The following is a 22626-nucleotide window of genomic DNA, read 5'->3' on the forward strand; positions in this document are numbered from 1 at the left end:
CAAAATCCCAACGTACTGTTCACTATACAGCACGCTATTGACTGTCTATTTAAAAACAGAGTAGTGAGTGAGTGAGTAAGGGAGTGATTTCAGACACAGCCTCTGTCAAAACATATTTAAGGATGTTTCTACAACATTCAGTTTGTTCAACACTCTTGAAACCAGCATTGCCAACCGGGGAGTGCCCTATGACCACGTAAACCCAAGTCTCCTCTTTGCTTCCTGAATATCTACGGCCTCATTAAGCTTTTTGATGTTCTGGGTTGCACTAGAGACATATTTGGGCATTTGAACACCGGTACTGTCCTGAACGAGGTAGCTAGGCCTAACTCCGCAAGAAATGGGACCAAGCCCCCCTCCGATCCCTTCCCCTGCGGCTTTGCGAAGCGGAAAAACATTTCGCTGAGCCTCCGCCGCCGCACTGATGACGCGCTGTGAATACTGTTGAAACAGGTTTTCCTCTTCAGCGATGAGCTCTGCCTCCTTCTCTACAAACTCCTCTTCTCCTCTTCTCAGCTGCCGATGCTTGGCATTTTTTAGAGCCTGTGTTTGAAGGATGAAAGATAAAATGTACAAGCACGGATCACAAATATACCGCCAAACCAAAAATGTTCATTTTTGCAATAATGTGGTGTGAGATTTCAACATTACCATTTGTGTGGCGTTAAAGTCTTGTAGTCTTCTTCCATCTTCTTTCATTTTCTGAGCCTTCAGTTGTTGTTTCTCAGAAAATATTCTGTCAGCCTCTTTCTTGGCCTCGAGTGTGTCTCGGGTGCTCTGCTTGGCCATTTTGTCTCTTTGCTCCTTTTCTTGTCTCTGATAAAACAAAGAGTCTGTGTTATAGGTTTTGGAAACCTTTTGCAACTGAAGTCTCAGGTGAAACCAGATTTACCACAACTTGAAGAACAACCCCAATAGTAACCACATATCAAAGACTTAATATTAATGGCTTGACAAAAGCTTTATGCCATGGTAACTTTGTGTTTTGCAGGTGCAGCATTTGAACTTGTGTCACCATGAAATCTCTGTGTGCAGCGATCGACTCCAACATGGCAGCTTTCTTCTCCTCCTCCTCCCTCTTCTCTTGTGCCAGCTTTGCGTCCTGCTCTGCGACAGCTTTTGCGACCCTCTGGTCCTCGTTGTCAGTTTTCTCCTGCTGCGTGATGGTCAGCTTGTTCATGATCCTCTCTCTGCGCATCTGGGCCTCTCTGAAGAATCAAACAACTCACAAGTGTGATCGCAATACACTAGGGATCCGCTGTAACTGTATGTTTAAGATGTCAAGACCAACGGCTAGGTTCATGATACTTACTGTTAATGCTGGGTCTTACCTAAACAATTCCTTTTCTTTGTCTTTCCGTAACTTCTGTATTTTTTGTTTTGCAGAGAGAAAAAGTTTCCTTTGCTCCTCTTCAGCGTTGTGTTTTTGTGCATCGGTCGCTCTAATGAGGTCTGTATTGGTGAGATGTTCCTGTAAATACAGAATATACCGTAGAAAACATTAAAGGGGACATATTATGCTTATTTTCATAGTCTGTCTGAATAAACCTGTATTCACCCTCTGTCTGAAACACCGTTTTAGCGCCTGCCTCTTTAAACCGCTCCCTCCCGAAAAATCCCAATCTGCTCTGATTGGTCAGTTCTTCTGGGTCTTCTGCATCTGCCCTCTTAGTCTCTGCACAGTTATTGCAGTTTAGGAATGACTGCACTGTAGTGGCACTTTCTACCTATATAAAGTACAGTTGTGACATCGAAACTGCACAAAAGTCCTGACGGCTCGTTTAAGGCACAGTTTGTGAATACAGGCTGTGTGTATTTCTCTGTGGATTAAGCGTTTTGATACTTTCCCAGTATTTATACAACATCTCGACCTGCGTTTTCATAAAAAAATACATCTCACTTTTTCCAATATGGGACCTTTTAATAAAGAAACAAATACGAGATAACCTGTACTGACGAGGCCCTACCAAGTGAGCTTGCATAAGGTTTCTCTTCAGCTTTGCTTGTCTTTCTTCTTCCATTCTTTGCTCCCACTGGTAGAGCTGTCGAAGGCGTTGGGTTTCCTCTCCGTCCTTCTTGTTCTCTATCTTCTGTCGTTCTCTCATTAGCTCATTTTCCTTGACCCTAAAGGAAAGGATTCATATTTTTCACTCAAGCTTTTTTTAAATACATATTCTTGTGCAATTTCACCACACAATAAACAAAAAACACAGAAATATATGTGAAAATATCTATAATTCTCCGAAGACCCCGACGAGTTGCATCTGCAGCGTGATTAAAGCTGCACCGTGGGTATGACGTGAGACTTACTGGTTTTTCAGGTCCTCTGCAACAGCCTGTCTCTCAAGCTTCTTCTGAAGAGCTTTCTCCTGCTCCTGTCTCGAGGCCTCATCCTCTCTGGCTTTTACCATATCCAGGAATTCTTTGTCGACATCTTTGGATGCACTCTTGATCCTTTGCTTCAGTTCAATCTGCGCCTCCCTCTCCTTCAGCACCTCTGACAGCAAGAGCGCACGCTGTGGTGGTAAGAGCCATCATTTATTACCCAAAAAATATTAACATATAGCCAAACATGTAATAGTGACAATAATTCTCAAGGGATACAAACATGTAATCCTTTAACGCGGTCGGTTTGATAATACAGCTGAAGCTTGGCTTTTTCAATGGCTTCCTTCCGCTGCTGCTCCTGATATTTGGCCTCTTCTTTATCAACCAGTTTCCTTTTCTCCTCCTCGATCTCCTCCCGGATCTTCTTTGCCTCTAGCTTTTTTTGCCTTTGACCCTTTGATAAATGAACACACAGTGTGTTAACCTTTTGATTTACTGCGGTATTTTGTGCTTTAACTGTGCGACCTTACAAGCACATCTAAATTCAATGAAGCGACTTACAGCAATGGTGTTGGACCACAGTTTCACAACCTCTTTTGATTGCATGTGCAGGTCCTCTCTTTGTTTTGCTGCCTCTCTCATACTCTCCTTGTCTTTATTAACCCGGTTCAGTTCATCTTGAATCCTCAGCCACTCACTCTTGGTTAGGACGGTGACTTGTCGGAGGTCTGGCGGCGGGCTCGTCCTGCTGGCTTCCTCAGCTGAAGACGCTGTTTTTAAAAAAAGGGGTAAGTATTGTAAGAAGACAGAGCACAGTGTGTTAGAGCACTATCACGTGTCTGTCCAGATTACCTCATTCAAAATAGTCACATATTACAGTTAGCCTAAATGCTTTTCTCCAGAATGTTATGGGATGCATATTAATTTCCCTGGATTTCTGTGAAAAAAAAATAAATCATCCAAATCTTTGGCACCTTTGTAAATAAAAACCCACAGTCTCTACTCTCTAGATAAAATACCAGATGAAATTCAGAAGAAAGACTCCAACTTGTTTCTAATAATAAGGGAAGCAATAATTAAAGAAATAACAAGAAACTGAAACAATGACTACATAATTAATCATGAATGGAAAGATCTCTTGAATGAAATATCTGAAATGTAGAAGACGGCTACGAGGATTAGAAATGAAATACATTTACTTGAAAGGAGAAATAGACTAAATATATAACATAAACAAAGTTATTTTTTATTCTATTTTTTATTTTTCTGTGGAGGAACATGTGCCATTGTGTTCTCTGTAGCATGATTAGCTTTGCTTATCATTGTTTTGCATATCATTGTTAGAGGCACGGCTCTGCACCATGGAAGCTCAGCACTATATGAACTTTGATGTGTGATTTGTGAATTAATGTTATTATGTGTATTTGTAATCATTTAATGTTGTTTCACTTCTTGTTTTTGTTGTTGTTTTGTTGACTATACTGTGTATTTGTTTATTTACCATTAAAACATTATAATAAAGTTTACATTCTGTAATCCTGTGTGAATAGCACATGCCTTAAGTGATATTAACTATGATCCTATGATCAAATAATGAATTGGGAGTGTCTGCATATGAGAAGTGGTGGAAAGTAATAAAGAACATTTACTCAAGTACTGCACTTAAGCACAATTTTAGGGTTACTTGTACTTGACTTGACTAATTCCACTTTATGCTACTTTGTACTTCTACTCCACTACAATTCAGAGGAAATATTAAACTTTTACTCCATTACATTTATCTGGCAACTTCCCCTACATTCAAAGAAAATATTGAACTTTTTACTTCACTAGATACTTTAGTTAGCTTCTAGTTATTATACAGCTTATTAATACAAAATATTATCACCAAATGAAATAACATATATTATTATAGATTGAGCTACACGGTATATAAAGTAAATAAATCCAGCTCCACCTTTATCAGCTGCAACATTAAAGTGATACTTACATTAATATATCAATAATTACAGTCTAATTGTGTATTATTCCGAAACAGGCAATTCTGCATAATTAGTACTTTTACTTTGTGTACTTGAAGCGTATTTCGATGCAAATACTTGCTGTAACATTTTGAATGAAGGACTTTTACTTGTAACAGAGTATTTGGTGTTGTATTTCTTCCACCACTGCATATGAGAAATATAAACAAGCATTACTCAGGAAGTTGTTTTCTTTTGAAACTGTCCGCTTTGCTCCTGCGTAATAATTCAATAACTGAGTTACGTTAGTCTTCCTCTCACCTCTCTTGCTGGAGCCTCTTCGTCGGCCGTACTGAACCACCGATGCCATTTTATATTAGAAGTAGTTAAATAAACACATATTAGTGCTAAATACAAGTCAACAAAGTAAATGTTATAGTGTAGCTAGCGTTAACTCTTTCCAGGTTAGCATAAGAGTTACAAACGTCCGTGTCAGGATCCGCATTTGTTGCGTTGTTTCCAGGCAACGCTTGAACCAATCTGGAGCGTTTCCGCTGAAGGACGACAGGTGGCGCTGTTTGTCCTCAAACCACAGGCTTCTGCCCTGCCAAGCCAAAGTACAGTAACTTATCATTTAAACAATAAGACATGGCTTGAACGTTTGTTTACTGACCCAACAAATGAAAAGTTGGCATATCTATTATATATCATGGTTTACTGGTTTGCCATGGTATATTTTTTTTATGTAAATTAATCTTAACCTCCATACTTTTAGGCCCAAAACTGTGTAGAAGTCATAGTCATTTAGTAGTTACTGCACTTAGGCTCTGTAGGGCTGCATAGGTTATTCCTGTTTGAATGTAACACCACATACCCAAATTATATATATAAAAATCTGGCCAAAAATTGGGTCAACTTTGCAGTTCTTTCAAAAAGAAAAAAAAACATATTGAAATTAGAAAATACTTTGTTTTTTTCACAAGCAATTCTTTCGGTTGTCGTGGAACAAAATATAATTCCTACAAAAATAACTGAATAAATCCTATCTGAGTCAGTGCAGATCTATTTTTATTAGGTAAGCTTCATATTCACAAAGCTAAAGGCTCTTAATCAATCCCATGTTTTAAATTATTCCTAATCTAAATTGATATACTTTCAGTCTCTGAAATTTGCAATGAATAAGAAAGGCATTTGAATAACTAATATCAGAGCTATTTACTTAAGAAACACCTGCTGTCACCACTTTGAAAAAGAGTCACTTTTCTATTTACTTTTTACCCACCTTTCTTATTTTAACATCATATCATGTTAGTTGTATTTGTATGTTTATAATTTAAAGTCCAACGGAGAGGACTGAATGTTTGTGTATTGAATTCAGTGGTGGTCACAATATTATCAGAATCAGAAATACTTTATTAATCCCAGGGGGAAATTATTTGAATTTGTATTGTTATTGGCACCTTTTAAATATTTTAATTGGATTTTCTAGCTGGTAACTCCTTTGCCGGTGTCTGTTACATAAATATAAGTCAACTATAGTTTCAGAGAACAGCAGATTTGTATTCTGCTGTTTTGTGTCAGTGTGTCTATCCCACTGGAAGTCATCCAATATTGAAGCAGAGCACGGACAATCCCAAGGTTTCAAGTCCATTTCTACCGACCTGTCCCTGTGTCTGCTGTCTGTCACACATTTCTGAAATGTCACACAATAGGAAAGAACACGTGTACGTAATTAAATCAATGATTTGATCAATTTGATGGCCCTGGCGCGGTGCGTAGACATCCCCATTGCCATCATGGCTTACTGGGACACTTGAACACAACATAACACAACATAATAAAATAGGATTCATATGACTCCAATAACTGTTTACTCAGTATGTGAATGAAATGAAAGGACAAAAGATGATGGCTTATCGTGAAATAGTAAAAGTGCATCGTTTTGGCAATTTGAATTGCGAAGATAGACCTTGCCAACCAATTATATCAAGACCTTGGAAACACAGGGTTGACCCCAATGGGGGCAGGTAAACAGCCCATCACATTTGAGTGACACAGATATACTGTATAGACACTGATACAGGATCTAGTGTGGAAAGCAGATACAATGGTATGACTGTGTCAGCCTGACACGCAGATAAGGGGCTGTCATGTGCAGCCTGTCATGTGCAGCCAGATTAAGACAGAAAAAATGGACTCGCCTGACCTTATCTTCTGTTAAATTAAATTAGATATAAGTTTGATCATCCTTTCAAGGTTTAAATGATTTTAACAAAAAACTATATTTCAATTTAATAGCTTCATATGAACTTACAGTGTGTCCTAATGCATCACAATTACTGGATATTGTTATTTTTCTATGTCATCGTTAAGTTTAAATTAGTTAAGCATTTCCATTTTATGCTTATAAAAGCCAACTTCTATTCCATTGCACTTCAGAGATAAATACATAGCTTTCTTTTTACTCACCTGCATTTATAAGACAGCTGTAGTCACTAGTTCCTTTGTAGATCAAAATGGAACATACACAATTTAAGATGAATTAATAAGATATGATGCAGTCATTAAATTAGCTTTCGACCAGCAGCCTACAATATTAAAAGGCTGCTTACATGTTTATGTATCGGTAATAATAATCCACCAATAAAGTAAGTAATAATATAACACTGACATTGTCTGCATAATGAGTACTTTTATTTTTGAACGTTTGCGTACATTCTGTACCAAGGAACATCTTGGTGCTTGTTGTAGCCGAGGCTACTTGTGATATTGTTGTTTTCACTTAGGTACAAAATCTGACACATCAAACTTTTTTTCATAATTTTATTTGCAAATTCTCACGAACATCATGTGATATAAACATATATAAAAACGTATATGTCTTCATTTTCCTTATAGAATTAATAGGTTGCTCCAATCCAATCCCTTATGTTATAGGTCAGAGCAGGATTTTTAAAGTGTTTTAAAATGATTTTGTATTGCATAATCAAAAAGACATACATTATTTTCAAGATAATATAAGTTATATACAATATAAACAACAGAGCGAGTGACATCAATGGCAGCTAAATAAAATAAAAAATAAATACAATACTTGACAAAAATAAGTAATAATAAATAAATCAGTCAAAAAATACAAGCGGTCAGTCAGGAAATGAGGTAGATAGATATTCATACAGATGTAGGGCTTTTGCAATTTTACAACATTATACATATTTTTGTCAAGTTGCATCTCATTTATAAATACATCAAAATTAGGAACATTTGTCTAGAAAGTATTTCACCAAAATAATAAAATTATTGTTACCAAATTCTACTTTTTGTCCTCGTGCTTATGACACTTAAGAGCAGGAGATTTAAAAAAAAAAAAAAAGCTTTATTCATTTTATTGAACAATCAAAAAGACTTACATAATTTTCAAGATAATAAAAATTATATACAATGTAGACAACCGAGAGAGTGACATCAGTAAATATAAATAAATTAAATACTAGACAAAACTTAATAATAATAAATACATAAATTAGTTAAAATAAAAAGTATTTCGCCAAAATAATAACATTTTACATAAGTTTAATCTAATTTGTAAATACATCAAAAATAGGAACATTTGAGTGTAAAGTATTTCACCAAAATAATAAGATTATAGTTACCAAATTGTACTGGAAACATCATTTTAAATATAATATAAGTTATATACAATATAAACAACATCAAAACATCAGAAACAGCTAAATAAAAAAATATTAGACAAAATTAAATAATAATAAATAAATAATTCAAAAAGTATTTCGCCAAAATAATGGGATAATTGTACTTTTTGGTCAAAACATAATTTTCAAGATAATAACAAGTTATATACAATATAGACAACCGAGAGAGTTACATCAGTAAATAAAAATGAATAAAATATAAATAAATAAAATACTGGAAAAATTAAATAATAACAAATAAATAAATTAGTTAAAATAAAAAAAGCCAAAATAATGGGATTATTGTTACCAAATTCTACTTTTTTGGTCCTTTATTTTTGTTTTATTGCACAATCAAAACATCATTTTCAAGATAATATAAGTTATATACAATATAGACAACCGAGAGAGGTACATCAGTAAATACAAATAAAAATAAATAAAATACTAGAAAAAATAAATAATAATAAATAATAACAAATAAATAAATTAGTTAAAATAAAAAAGACAAAATAATGGGATTATTGTTACCAAATTCTACTTTTTTAATCCTCCGGTTTTATTTCACAATTAAAACATAATTGTCAAGATAATATAAGTCATATACAATATAAAGACAAAATTAAATAATAAAAAATAAATAATTCAAAAAGTATTTCGCCAAAATAATGGGATTATTGTTACCAAATTCTACTTTTTTGGTCCTCCGGTTTTATTTCACAATTAAAAACATAATTGTCAAGATAATATAAGTCATATACAATATAGACAACCGAATGAATGACTTCAGGAACAGCTAAATAAAATAATAAAAACAAAATACTAGAGAAAACCAAATCAGAATAAATAAATATTCCATAAAATAATGGGATTATTTCGTCCTCCGGTTGGAGGAGGTCAGAGCAGGAGATGCACGAGAGGCGGGTTCACTTTGAAAGGCGGGTTTAATTCGGGGAAAACCTTTCAAAACCAGCCGAGGCAAAGCAACACCCCCGAGTCCATCACTACACTCCGAGCATCGGCCACCGACACCAGTTACCCAACAACAAGCAGCTCGGAGAAAAAAAAACCTCAAGATGGCCCCTATCTCCATCAAGACTGTCTTAATCAGTGAAAGCGTCGACCCTCGCTGCAAGGCTCTCCTGGAGGACAACGGCATCCGAGTCACGGAGAAGCCCAACATGACTAAGGATGCGTTAATGGCGGAGATTAAGGTAAAGTTGCAGCTCCGCGGTTGCGTAACTGCTTTCACGTGCACCGGGTGTCGCTTTTGTTTCTGCGCAACATGCAACCTTTTATTAACAATCATTAAAAAAATAAAATAAAAAGTTAAGTCGCTTTAACTTGCATCTTTTTAAAAAAGCTCGTGTGGTTTTTGCAGCTGCGTTTTCTGCCGGAGAAAGTGTCTTCAAAGGCAAAAGTGAAGTAGCACTTGTTTGTGTTTTTCATGCAGAGATTCGGATTTAATGTGTGTGCGCTTTTTACGGGTTTGTCCTCACGCGTCTGTCTGACACGTATTGTATTTGCCGGCTTGATGTGTGATTGTACATTTAGTACCGCCCCCTTTTTTTTCTTGGGAAGCTGATGCAACTCGTGTCTGATTTTACCGGCTCTCCCATCACTTTTGTGCCACATGCAGCAGGTGGCCAGCTTTTATCAGGAGGCTGTGCATGTCATAGAATTAAACATGTGTACAATATTATAGATTTGTCAGATTAGAAATAATGGGTTGCAGTGGAAATGTTCTCACACAAATTGAGTGGATTGTAGTGTTTTTCTGTGGATTCAGGGCTGGACATCACACTGAGGCCTAGACAGTCCAGTCATATACTAGGGTTCAACCTAGTTTCATGTGTGTGTTTCATATCACACCTGGTGCCAACAAATGCATGCTTTTTTTTTTTTTTCTTTGTCCGGACCAAGAAAAAAAAAACATGCATTTGCAGCTTCTTAGTTCTGCTCAGATTCATGTTCACACTATTCTTGTAAAACACACCAGGGCTAGTAAACATGATGGCATGTTGACTGACACGTACCTGATTCATCGGACATCTTTTTTCTGTATGTATCTTCTTGGTGTTCACAAAAAGGTGATTTATTATGAGCATTACGGTATTATTAGTCAAGGACGTCATATCATAAAAGTAATGAATGTTACATTTCACTCACTTTATTCGGTAACTGCTTAAATGCACTGAGTAGGACACAAATACACCGAGTAGGACACTTGCTAAACACACCTGGTTCAATCTTCACACTCACAAGCTGATGTGTTACCATGGTGACACAATGATCTTGTATAAATATAGGCCATGCACACATCACTCACATCGATGGGGAGATAGATCCGCTGTAGTTGAGCTATTGAAAGGACACACAGGCAACAGATTTTGTCCGTTTGCTTTCTAACCACCATTAAACCTCACCAGAGACCAGAGCCTGGACGCTGACCAAACCCCTTTCTTTTCAGGCTGGGTCGGTTCAGTCGTTTATTTTGCAGCAAATTTAGTTTGACAGCTTTCAGCCCAAACAACTGGGGAAAAACAGGTCGGGTGTGAAAGCACCCTTAGTTTGTGATAACATTAGTTGCGCGTTTATTAGAAGAGTTGATTAATCCGTTGATTATTTTCTCGATTAGTTGTTTGGTCGGTAAAATGTCAGGAAATGGTCGATCAGTGTTTCCTAAAGCCCAAGAAGACACACTCAAATGTCTGGTTTTGTCCACAACCCAAAGATATTCAGTTTACTGCCATAGAGGAGGAATGAAACCAGAAAATATTAACATAAATGAGGCTGGAATCACAGAAACGTTATCTCCTGAGTAAATGCATTTATTTCATTAGCATGTATACTTTGAATGAAAGTATCAAAACTGCATTCTTGACAAAATAGAAGATACTAGAAGATGGGGCCCCAAGATGAGGTAATAATATTGGTTTTAAAACCCTTATCATAATAATAGTAGTAGTTATAATACATCAAATTTAGATAGCACTTTTCCAGGTGCTCAAAGACACTAATCATGCCAGTTTATATTGTGCTGTAGTGGTGCAAATGACCAAAACTTTGCATACATCAAAGTACCACAAAGAAAAAAGACACACACTCAAGACACATGCTCTTGGTAATCTAGCCCTGAGTAGAGTGACTGGAGATATAAAAGACAGCAAGATCAACTGTATACTTTTGTCACCATCCTAGGACTACGATGGCCTTGTGGTTAGATCTGCAACAAAGGTGACCGCCGACGTCATCAATGCTGCCAGTAATCTCAAAATCATTGGGAGAGCTGGGACTGGTGTGGACAATGTGGATGTTGACGCTGCTACCAAAAAGGGTATTATTGTCATGAAGTAAGTCTCTGGTCAATGTTCAAACACATTTTTGACTGAATGTACTGTGCACTTTAAATATAATGTACTGTCCATTAACTTTAGACTGTTTCCTCCAGCACACCAAGCGGTAACACGATCAGTGCGGCCGAGCTCACATGTGCCCTGGTGATGAGCCTCTCAAGGTGAGATGGGCAACACGCTCTGCCTTTTTTAATTGCATTGAAGTACCGTAAAAGGGTCCATTATTATGCCTTTCTGTGTCCAGAAATGTGCCTCAAGCTGCAATGTCGATGAAACAAGGGAACTGGGATCGCAAAAAGGTGAGCAGAGATTTCAGTTTGCCCTTTTTAAATGACTGTGTTTGCCGTTTGCACACAAAGCGATTTCTGTTGCATGGTCGGCTCCATTGTTCAGCCACTCATCGCTAATCAAACGAGACACTTGGACAGGATCACTGTTTTGTTTCTAATTTTACAGTTCATGGGCGCAGAGCTGTATGGCAAAGTACTCGGAATAGTTGGACTCGGAAGAATAGGAAAGGAGGTGGCCTCAAGAATGCAATCATTTGGCATGAGGGTAATTCAAGACTATTTAGGACAAGACCGGTCATATTCATCAGTTTATTGCACTTGATAAGTAGATGAAGCAAACAAGCCAAGATTTAGTTTTTTCTTTTTTGCCTTATCTTAGACAATCGGCTATGATCCAATCACCCCTCCTGAGGTGTCAGCCAGCTGGGGGGTGGAACAGATGTCTCTGGAGCAGCTGTGGCCCCAGTGTGACTATATTACTGTCCACACTCCCCTAATGCCCTCTACTGTTGGTGAGTTGTACTGGAGCTCTCGTATAGCCAACATAAATTGTACTGGAAAAATGGTGGAATTTTTTTAATTGTCTTTTAACAATTTTTTTTCAAGGTCTGCTTAATGATGAAACATTTGCTAAATGCAAGAAAGGAGTAAAGGTTGTGAACTGCGCACGAGGGGGCATCATCGATGAGGCTGCTCTCCTCAGAGCTTTGGAGTCCGGACAGTGCGGAGGAGCCGGCCTCGATGTCTTTGTTGAGGTATGATTACTGGGGCATAAAGGTGTTTCTTTAATGACCTCATTAATATTAATTAAAAAAGGGAGAAGCTGCAGACTGGATCCTACTTTGTCTCTCTTATGTTTGACCACAGGAGCCTCCTAAGAACCGTGCGCTGGTCGATCATCCCAATGTCATCAGCTGTCCTCACCTGGGAGCCAGTACAAAGGAGGCTCAGGCTCGCTGTGGGGAGGACATCGCTCTGCAGATGGTGGACATGGTGAAGGGCAAGAAGCTGGTCGGAGCAGTAAGTTTTAGTCTGTGTTATTAGACCTTATCAAACCAAAATGCTTCTTAGGCGATCTTTCAAGATCCTAGTGTTGTTTCCAAGGCAGAGAATAAACTTTTGGTTAAAAAACATATGCAATACCTGGTTGACCGAGTCTGATCAACATCTGTAACGCTGTATCTCAACTCAAAGTCAGAAATTAGACCCCATCATGAGGAAATATTTAATCCAAAAGGAATTCCAAAAAAGATATTTACAAGAACTGGTTGCACCATAAGAAAGTAACAAATGTGACATTAAAGTGGATATCTACTGGATGAGTGTGATAGTGGGTGAAGGCTGAGGAAGGTGGGGGAGTAGTGACAGAGCGCCCAAACTGGCTGTATTACATCTATTTAGTGTTTCAGTGTTTGTTTGTTTTTTGTAGGTAAATGCACAGGTGTTGGCCAGCACTTTCTCCCAGGAATCTCACCAGCTGATCAAACTTGGCGAAGCTGTCGGAGCTGTGCTGCAGTCATGCACTTCTACAATGAAACCGTTTAAACATGTCCAAATTGCTACTCAAGGTAATCCTCCAGTACTGGTCTAACCAGTTTGTGTGACCTGAAGAGGGATGTGAGTTCACAGGGAAGTAATATTACAACAGCAAGTTTTTTTCTCCCTCTGGTGGTATGATTGTGAAACAGGCACCGTAATAAATTATGATGATGTGCTTATTGCTGTAAAGAGTTTGTCAAAAACAACAATCAACAGTTTTGCTTTCACTTGCTCAGTGGCAGCTAACGCAATGTACTTTTCTTTTTTTCCAAACAAGGGGATTGCATGAAGTCTTCCACTGGTTATATGACTTCATCGGTGCTGGTTGGACTGCTAAACCATGAATCTGGCTGCTCCCCGAACCTCCTCAACGTTCTCAGCTTAGCCAAGGAGTCTGGAATCACGGTAAAACATAGACTCATTCTGACAAATGCCACATGACAATGACAAGCGATGAGAAAATAATCTTTTCACACATGGGAACGACCGTTTAGGTAAACCAGACCCACTCCGCGTCCGACGAGGCTGCCGGCGGCGTGTGTAAGGTGGAGGTCACAGCCAACGGCTGTAGCTACAAAGCCAGTGGTTCAGTTCAAGGTGGCGTGCCGGTTCTGCTGGAGCTGAGTGACAGTGTGTTCAGACAGCCGGTTGCTCTCACTGGAAACCTGCTGTTCTTCAAGGCTCCTTCAAGTCCTCAGCTCCTATCCTCAGTGGCTGGTGAGAATCTTTTAAAATGATTAACCAGTAATAAACTTATATGGGAAAGTTTTTGACATGTGAAGTGATGATGCAAAGTTTCAGCTTTATAAAACAAACACATCAATATTCTTAGTAAGAATCAGAGTCAAGTCCTCTTTCCACATTTTACAGAGACAGAAACCGATCACATATTATGTCAAGGGCCGATTTTAGCAACAACAGTTTCAATAGAACTTCTCAGAGTTCATTGTAATGGTGCTCCTTTTTTTTTTTTTTAATGGTTTCTTGTATTCACAGCATTTCTCTTGACTAGTTTAAGTTCATGATGCATAGAACCAGGGCTCACGAGACATCATAGAAATCATACCAACAGGATCCAGAATGTCACATATTCATTTTCAAACATACTACGCAAAAAAAACCCAATCAGGCTTTGCAACAATATCCCTAAATCACTGGAGAAGTATGTACAGTACAAATGAAAATGGGACTCACACAGCAAATATTCAGTTTCCCTACCATATACATGTCTGAATCTGCCAACCTCTTTGACTAGAGTGAGAGATAATGTGCAATTTAGAGACATATACTTTTGTTGAGTATGCGCTAATTTTTTATGATAGGGTATTTTTTAAACTCACGTTTTCCAGACTTGACTTTAAACCCCTTAGTAGTTGCCCCCCTTTTTTTAAGCGTGGGGCCATTATTACCACTCGAGAATTGATAAAAATGATCCAAAATCTTTACGAAATACCACAGTTATACCCCCAGACCTTGAGGGTTTAAAAACGTTGGCATTTGGAGATTTCTGCAAGAATTGTATTTTTTGGCAAGTGGATGGAGAGCACTTGTCGTGTAGATTACGCAGAAACCCCCTTTATTGTCATTATATTGCAGTACATCCTTTGAATGCTCCAGCTCTGTAGTTTGTGGCTGTAAAGATTCTTGAGCCTGTGATTATCCCCGAGGTCACAACAGCTCATTCTATACAGTGAGATCAAGTTTCAAAAAAATGCTCTCACTACAGTGAAATGGCTACTTTGGGGACTAACATCATCACACATGAATATAATTGGGCTCATTGAATCCACAAGAGTCTCATCTTTCCAGTCAGATACAATTTATGCAATTTCAAGACTGTTTAGGGACCTCAGTGAGCAGAAATATTAAAATACACCATTTTAGAAAAGGTAAAAGTCACACATTTGTACTTCATTAGATCATCATGAAGTATGTATGTCTTTTTAATGCGGAGACTTGTGGGTACTCAGAGAACCCATTTTCATTCAGATATCTTGAGGTCAGAGGTCAAAGGACCCCTTAGAAAATGGCCATGCCAGTTTTCCCCTAACTTTGAAGCATGACATGACATGGTCCGTACCAATGGAGTCCTTAAATTGCCCGTCAGTGGGCTGTCTGACTGTTGAGAGGTAAATGGGATGAATATTACAACCCACATTATTACTGTAGCTATACAGCCTCCTCACAGACTGAATCAGATACAGTATACTGTATGTGATTCTGTCAGACGGTGTGGACAAAATGTGTCTTAACTTTAAAGCGACTGAAGGGGAGATTTAGGTTTCAGGTTTAATGGTAAGGGTAATGTCACATTTACTTTTGCACTCCTTTAGTCAAAATACAGTATCGTGGGCTTCTCAGATCCAGGCAAAAGCTGTGAAATACTTTTTCTTTTTCACGTTTTTTGTCTTAGGACTTTCAAATCGGATGAAAAGTTATACTAAGTTATGACTTCTGAAAGATTAAACAAATGTGTTTTTATTTCTTTAAAATCTCACCTATTTACTTTTTTTGGTTGTTCTTTGTTTAGGACTTCTGGCCACAGAGGGAGTGGAGATTGAGTCCTTCAGTGCTCCTGCAGACCGCACTGGGGATCTGTGGTACTGCGTCGGGGTGTCTTCTCTCCCGCGAGACCTCAGTGCCTTGAAGCCTTTGGTGAAGGAGGTCGCACAGCTCGCCATTTAAACGACAGCAGCAGTCTGCTATCCGACAATCTTAACATCTTCAAAAGCGTCTGATATAATTGATCCGCCTTGGTCTTTAGTGTTTACAACTAACAACATCTTTGTTTAGAAGTTGAACATTTTCAGTATAAAACTTGCATTTTTATAACATTCCAGTGTTTAGATGTTATACATGCACTTTGTTGAAGTAAAAAAAAAGTGTCAGTGTCATGTGCTGTTCCTTTTTTAAAGCAGAGTTGTAAAAATAAAAGCACTAAAAACATGTAAGAACAATTTTAACGTACAGCAGTTGTGTTTTTATTTAGTAAACTTCACACTTTGGCTTTTTTTAGTCACTTAATATTCTATTAAGCACACATGTACATTTTAATGCAATTCAATACAACAGCCCTGCAATATAACTTGTATTTTGTAAAGTTCAAAATACAAGTTGTATTACATAAATATTGTTTTTGTATCAGCAGGGATTTATTTAGTATATTTAGTTTAGTATTTGATCACATCACATTATACAGGGGTACATTTGTATCTTATGAAATCCTATAAAATATGCATTTCCAACAAAACTTCCCCGAGTACTTTCCCAAGTACAATTTTGAGGTACACATACTGTACTTTTCTGCTTCTTTATACTTGCGCTCCACTACATTTCAGAGGGAATTATTGCACTACATTTATTTGACAACATTAGTTACTTTGCAGATTCATATATATGGATTAAGACTGGACTTTATTGATCTCTTGGTGTAATTCACAAGATACCTGGCATTATATATGATAAAAAAGTCCCACCTTTACCTGCTGAAACACACAAGTAATATACATATTAATGCACCAATAATTAAAATTCAGTAATGTTATAGTATGGGCCATTCTGCATAATCAGTAACAGAGCATGTCTAACCTGTTGTACTGCTACTTTTATTAAATCCGAGTTCTGAGTACTTCTTCCAACATCCACTTTGAATACTGTATAAACCTTTACAAAAATGTAAACATAAACATTCTAAATGTGTCCAAGCTTGATTCCTGTCCAATGTTTGTGAATGACATCAGCTGACAGGAAGTCAGCGAGGACCAAGGCTGTTGCCTAGCAATGGAATTCCATTGAAAAGGTCTATACAAATGTCCTCTAAAATAAGCCTTCTTTGATGATAGTTCCTGACATTTTACTGATATTTAATCTCAATTTTTTATTTTATATATACTTTACAACCCAGCTCATGCAGTCATATCTGAGGTCCTGCTGAGTGAATTGGTGCACTGTGCTGGTAATCCCTGTTAGGATTAGATAAAGCCTAGGCCATACTGAAAGTGGGTTGAAAACGCCATAGCAACGACAAGAATGGGGGGGGGGGGGGGGGTTGAATAGTGAAGAGTGCAGCGGCTTCTTGTTAGTGCTGCATTACATTGAAGGCGACGCTCATTTGTATGACATTGGTGCTCTGTTGGTGATGCTTCTTCTCCGCCTGTTGGCTCCACTAACGCGCCGTCCGTGAGCGCGTCACGGGACTGTGTGTGCATGGACTGGAGGTTATATTTAGGCTCAGGGAGAAAAACTAGCGGTGTTGGATGATTCCTCTGAATGGTTGCTTGGTTTTGTCAAAGACCTGCGCTGCTTGGTGGAGACTTACTGCAGGACAGAAGAGGACGAGGAGGAGGAGGGGGTGGCCTCTGCACACACGCATACCAAAATAGGATAGAGCCGCCTGCGACAGTCCTGCACGAGCTAAATTGAGGTTCATGTGTTTTGTTTTTTTTGTGGGGGGAAGAGGAGCTTTCAAAGAGAGGACTCTGTCACTACATGGGAATAGTATGAGAGGTAAGCCTTTTTTTCTTCTTGAATATAGCAATATAGGGATATTGATTCCACGGTTTTGTTTGCTTTAAGATAAGATACACCTTTATTATCCCCGTGGAGAGATTCAGGGGTTTTAAAGGCAACAGCACTAACAATGAAACACAGGAGGAGGACATGTAAGAGTCAATGAAATACCGAGATAAATAAGAACAAAGATTAAAGAAAATAAGAATAACAAAAGAGATACCTGAGTGATAAGATAAATACTGGACTGCTGGTCCTGGATGTCTGCACCAGATCACTAAAATGAGTGAGTGAGGGAGTGAACATTCAAATAAATGTAAATAAATATAGTGAGTATATTAATATATGGAGTGTATCAACGATGAGTATATTTGTGAACATAGGTACAGTCTCAATAAAAGTAACAATTTAATTACCCCTTTAAGTGAATAAAAAAAGAGCTTTCTTCTTCAAAATATACATTTGAATGATATATACAGTCTATTAACTATGAGTCCATGCAGGAGTCAGTAAGAGTCAAAGTTAAAGGTCAGCGCGTGATTTAACATTCTCAAGTTTTGTTCAAGGTTTTTTTTGGCTGCCAGTCTTTACAGCAGATTATGTCATTTGCCCTGACATATTTTCATGTATCTTCCCTAGATACCATGTCACATAAGCAAGCTGAAATCTACACATATGACTTCTGTGATGGTGACCATCCGGCAGAGCTCCTGAATGCTCTCAGGCATTTCTACGTCAGCGGCCTGTTTACTGACATTGCTCTACAATGTGGCGAGTCTGGGCAGGTGTTTCACTGCCACAAGGCGCTGCTGTCAGCCCGCAGCTCCTATTTCAAAGTCATGTTCACGGCTGATATGAGGGAGAGGTCAAACAGCGTCATTAAACTCACCGGGGTAGACTGCGGGGTCCTGGGTGCTTTGGTGAACTATGTGTACACCGCTCAGGTGTGCATCACTGAGAGCAACGTGCAGAGCCTGCTGGAAGCTGCAGATCTCCTGCAGTTCATCTCTGTGAAACAAGCGTGCGAGGAGTTTCTCATTCGCCTCCTAGATGTGGACAACTGCCTGGGGATGCACGCTTTTGCTGAGCTGCACCTTTGTCCCGGCCTGGAGAGGGAGGCCCGCAGAGTGATGCTGAGCAGGTTCTCAGAGCTCATTCAGCAGGATGAGTTCCTGGAGCTGGATCATGAGAAGATGGGATCTGTTTTGGCTGCTCAGAACCTCACTGTGCAGAGGGATGAAGTGTTGATAGAAGCTGTAGCCAAATGGGTGACCCATGACGTGGACAATCGGGTTCACTCTGCTGCAGAGTTGCTGCACTCCATCCATCTGGACCTGGATGAGATTTACTTCAAGGCTACTTTAGAGGTGCCAAGATGTTTGCTGAACAGTGAAGGGAAGATTAAGTCTATGATCATTCAGGCTTTAAGGTCCAATGGCAAGGAGGTGTCTGCAAGCAGGAAAATGTCTTCCAGCATGTATATCATCGGCGGATACTACTGGCACCCTCTTTGTGAGGTTCACATATGGGATCCTGTCAGCAACACCTGGGTGCAAGGAAAAGACATGCCGGACCACGCAAGAGAGAGCTACAGCGTCAGTTTACTGGGAGCAAATATCTACGTGACTGGTGGATACAAGACGAACACTGTCGAGGCTCTGGACACAGTTTCAGTTTATAACTGTGACTATGATGAATGGACCGAGGGTTGCCCCATGATCACAGCCAGATACTACCATTGCTCCGTGGCTTTGCATGGTTGTATTTATGCCATCGGAGGGTACAGAGGAGGAGCTCCAGAGCAAGAAACAGAATATTATGATCCTTTGAAAAGGAAATGGTTCCCTTTGGCCAAAATGATCCAAGGTATGCAACAAATTAAGTGATATATGCACTGAAGAGGAAGAAGAAAGAATACATAAATGTTGAGAAATCTATCCCATTACAGGCTCAATTTAGAAGCTGTTCAGACATATCACATGCTTTTCATCAGCAGATGGAGCTTTGCCTGGTTGTCATGGCATTGTAAGGTTCAAATTCCCATTTTTCCCTGAACACTTTAAGGACTTCTTGTTGTTTGACCACTGATTGAAAGCCAATGTTTATGTACCTATTCGTTTTTATTAGATTAATTGACCTTAAGGTTTATTCTTAACCTTGGGAATGGCAATTTGTCAAAATATTCTCGTCACAAGTTCCACTTACTTGTCTTCTTTCTGAGCTTTAAGCCATTTATCGCGTCCGGCATGAGTAGCTGGAGTTTGCTCAGTTGTCATGGATACGCTTCAGTTGTCACAACAACTGAATAGTCTCCTAAACCTAGATATAGCCGAAAGTGAGAAGGGGTTGAGTTAAAAAATATATATGAGTCTGGAATATTAAATTAATATTAATCCCAATGAGCAAACTCATCTGCCAACAAATCAACTCATACGAACAACAAATACAAATACACAGTACAACAAATACAGTATAACACCATAAAAAGCCTTTGGAGGCATGACAACGTAAAGCTGCTCTAATCAGTATTTTCATATTATGAGTGCAGTTAGTTGAAATAGCTAATAATCCCACTGTACGCTGCCTGCCCAGCACTTAAATTCAGAAAGACAAAGTTATTTAGTTAGCTTGTGAATACATGGAACATTTATTTTATTTTTTTTAAACTTCTTTTTATTGAGTTTTTACATTATAAAAACAGTTACAAAATCAACCTTGGAATATCTAAATATCTCCCCACCCCACCCCCCCTCTTGATTTACAATACATGGAACATTTAGCAGCTAAATCAGATATTTCTCTCAGGAGTTGGTTGGAGAGCAAAACAGACATGAAAGAAGAGTGAATACTGCTCTTACATTTGACAGGTGGACAGAAACATGACTCTAAATATGCTAAAGCAGATCTGCTGGAGGTGTAAATAAGCAACTGTTTGTTCATCATAACTGTATAAGGTGATAAACTGATTCGTCCAAATTGCCAAAAGAATCGGTGTATGCATATTTTCATGAACATTTACAGATGTTAGTGATTGATCAAATGATACCTATAACCTCTGTTTCCTTTGAAGGCGTAGGAAATGCCACTTCGTGTGTAATGGGAGATAAAATCTATGTGGCCGGAGGTCACTATGGGTACAGAGGAAACTGCACCTATGAAAAAATCCAGGTCTACAGGCCAGATGTCAACGAGTGGAGTATCATTACAATAAGTCCGCATCCAGGTAAGAGAAAAAGCAGAGGAGTCACAAATAGGCTCAATACTGTATTCTGATTTGAAATCCTCTGTTTTCAGAGTACGGGCTGAGTTCTGTGTCTCTAGACAACAAGCTGTATTTGGTGGGTGGACAGACGACTATCGCAGACTGCTACGACACAGAGAGAGACGAATGGAGATCAATATCAGTGCTGAAGGAGAGGAGGATGGAGTGTGGCGCGGTGGTGATAAATGGCTGTATCTACGTAACAGGGGGATACTCCAACTCAAAAGGGACTTATCTGCAGAGCATTGAGAAATATGACCCTGAGCTGGACTCTTGGGAGATAGTGGGGACTCTTCCGAGCCCAGCCAGGTCACATGGAAGTGTTTGTGTTTACAATGTTGTTTAGTGTCAAACGCTCCCACTGCTGTGTGCCAAATGGATCCGACGGTGAACTGTTTTCTGTCAAAGTCTTCAGAGGCACACCCTCACAAATGATGTTGAGTTAGCATTGTATTACTGCCTTTAGAGAGCTACACATTCGCCAAACTATGAATATTTTAATTTTACTAAAACCTCAGGGGCTTCAAAGTTTGTACTTTAGTTCACTTTTGGCTGTTTCTGTTTTAACACATTGAAAGGAAAGACTGAAAAGAGAAAGACTACGACTGTATTTGAGTATTATTCAAATCTACTTTATACACAGAATCCACCTTAGACTGCTGTTGCACTCAGATGATTTTTTTTTTTTTTTTTAACAGAACTACTATCACTTTATTAAATAAATCAATAACCGTATGATGTGATTTCTGCCTGGATTGATTTCTACATAAGGCACATTGGTTTTATCTCATCATATAACAGTCACTGTGACATTAATAATTAGGGTACAGACTGGCATCTTATATGTAAAGAGATTTTTTATATTGGTTGTAGTGTAAAGGTAAAGCAGATTTATTTTGTATAGCAACTTTCAACAACAATGCAATTAAAAAGGCTTTCCATTAGACTTAAAAGTCCTGAAGATAAGATATAAAATAAACAAGGAAATATCAAATGTTTTAAAAGATATAAGAATTTTTAAATAATAAAATAAAAACCATATATTTAAATAAGATTTTTTTTTAATGCAATGTTATAGCGGAATATAAATAATTAAAAAGTGTAAGAACATCTTATCTAATATTACGAAATTTAAATTTGGGATCATAGGAAAAAACAGGTCGTTCTGCTGCAATGTGTTTATTTCCCAAAAACAAGAAGAAGAATTCCTTTATTAGTCCCGCAGGAAATTCAATTTTTCACTCTATTATTTTTAATTTTACACACACACACACACACACACACAGGCCTGAAATACACACACATGCACAGACAGGATCCATATACATGCAACCAATGGAGAGATGTTAGAGTGAGGGGGCTGCCAATGACCGGCGTTGGGGGTTCGGTGCCTTGCTCAACGGCCCAGTCACCTATGGACTGAGCTACTACCGACTGATAAAACTGAATGCATTTTAGCTTGAAGCCTTTGATCAGAGCATATACAGTCGCAGGTCTATATAACAGCAGTAACGTTTTCAAAGAGCACATCAACAAAAACAATAAGCATCAAAATATGCTAAAATATCAAAAGTAGAAGTACTAATTATGCAAAATGGTCCATTTCAGAATTGTGTATATTACATTAAGTCAAGATAAATGTATCAAATAAATAAATAAATGCAGGGAGAGGGATGCACTCTTCTAAAT

The 22626-nt window shown here is 38.3% G+C and overlaps 3 protein-coding genes across 3 annotated transcripts; 2 read left to right on the forward strand and 1 right to left on the reverse strand.

Annotated features, from left to right (window-relative positions):
- Nucleotides 1–186: 186 nt before the first annotated feature.
- On the reverse strand, nt 187–4707 carry cfap210 (cilia and flagella associated protein 210; the record flags this gene model as incomplete). Its single annotated transcript, XM_083921427.1, has 9 exons — nt 4611–4707; nt 2890–3098; nt 2609–2782; nt 2311–2516; nt 1968–2124; nt 1332–1471; nt 1016–1208; nt 652–816; nt 187–543 (listed from the first exon to the last, which is right to left on the reverse strand). Exons 1-9 carry the CDS (start codon nt 4657–4659, stop codon nt 187–189), a joined length of 1650 nt encoding a protein of 549 aa, XP_083777553.1. The 5' UTR covers nt 4660–4707.
- Nucleotides 4708–8979: 4272 nt separating this feature from the next.
- On the forward strand, nt 8980–16117 carry phgdh (phosphoglycerate dehydrogenase). Its single transcript, XM_083921398.1, has 12 exons — nt 8980–9195; nt 11183–11334; nt 11433–11498; nt 11582–11636; nt 11794–11892; nt 12007–12139; nt 12234–12382; nt 12495–12647; nt 13057–13195; nt 13444–13571; nt 13661–13883; nt 15697–16117. Exons 1-12 carry the CDS (start codon nt 9058–9060, stop codon nt 15849–15851), a joined length of 1590 nt encoding a protein of 529 aa, XP_083777524.1. The 5' UTR covers nt 8980–9057; the 3' UTR covers nt 15852–16117.
- A 1469-nt stretch (nt 16118–17586) lies between these two features.
- klhl23 (kelch-like family member 23) lies at nt 17587–21581 on the forward strand. The gene is made up of 4 exons (XM_083921970.1): nt 17587–17672; nt 18315–19541; nt 20746–20898; nt 20970–21581. Exons 1-4 carry the CDS (start codon nt 17594–17596, stop codon nt 21281–21283), a joined length of 1773 nt encoding a protein of 590 aa, XP_083778096.1. The 5' UTR covers nt 17587–17593; the 3' UTR covers nt 21284–21581.
- The last annotated feature ends 1045 nt before the right edge of the window (nt 21582–22626 follow it).

This window comes from Echiichthys vipera, assembly GCF_963691815.1.
Source record: "Echiichthys vipera genome assembly, chromosome: 10".
NCBI lineage: Eukaryota > Metazoa > Chordata > Actinopteri > Perciformes > Trachinidae > Echiichthys > Echiichthys vipera.

Coding starts and splice junctions, on each gene's coding strand:
- phgdh (XM_083921398.1), top strand. CDS start 9,058: ATGGCCCCTATCTCCATCAAGACTGTCTTAATCAGTGAAAGCGTCGAC. Junction 11,335..11,432: donor AAGGGTATTATTGTCATGAA/GTAAGTCTCTGG, acceptor TGTTTCCTCCAG/CACACCAAGCGGTAACACGA. Junction 12,140..12,233: donor CCTAATGCCCTCTACTGTTG/GTGAGTTGTACT, acceptor TTTTTTTTCAAG/GTCTGCTTAATGATGAAACA.
- klhl23 (XM_083921970.1), top strand. CDS start 17,594: ATGTGTTTTGTTTTTTTTGTGGGGGGAAGAGGAGCTTTCAAAGAGAGG. Junction 17,673..18,314: donor ACATGGGAATAGTATGAGAG/GTAAGCCTTTTT, acceptor TATCTTCCCTAG/ATACCATGTCACATAAGCAA. Junction 19,542..20,745: donor TTTGGCCAAAATGATCCAAG/GTATGCAACAAA, acceptor TTTCCTTTGAAG/GCGTAGGAAATGCCACTTCG.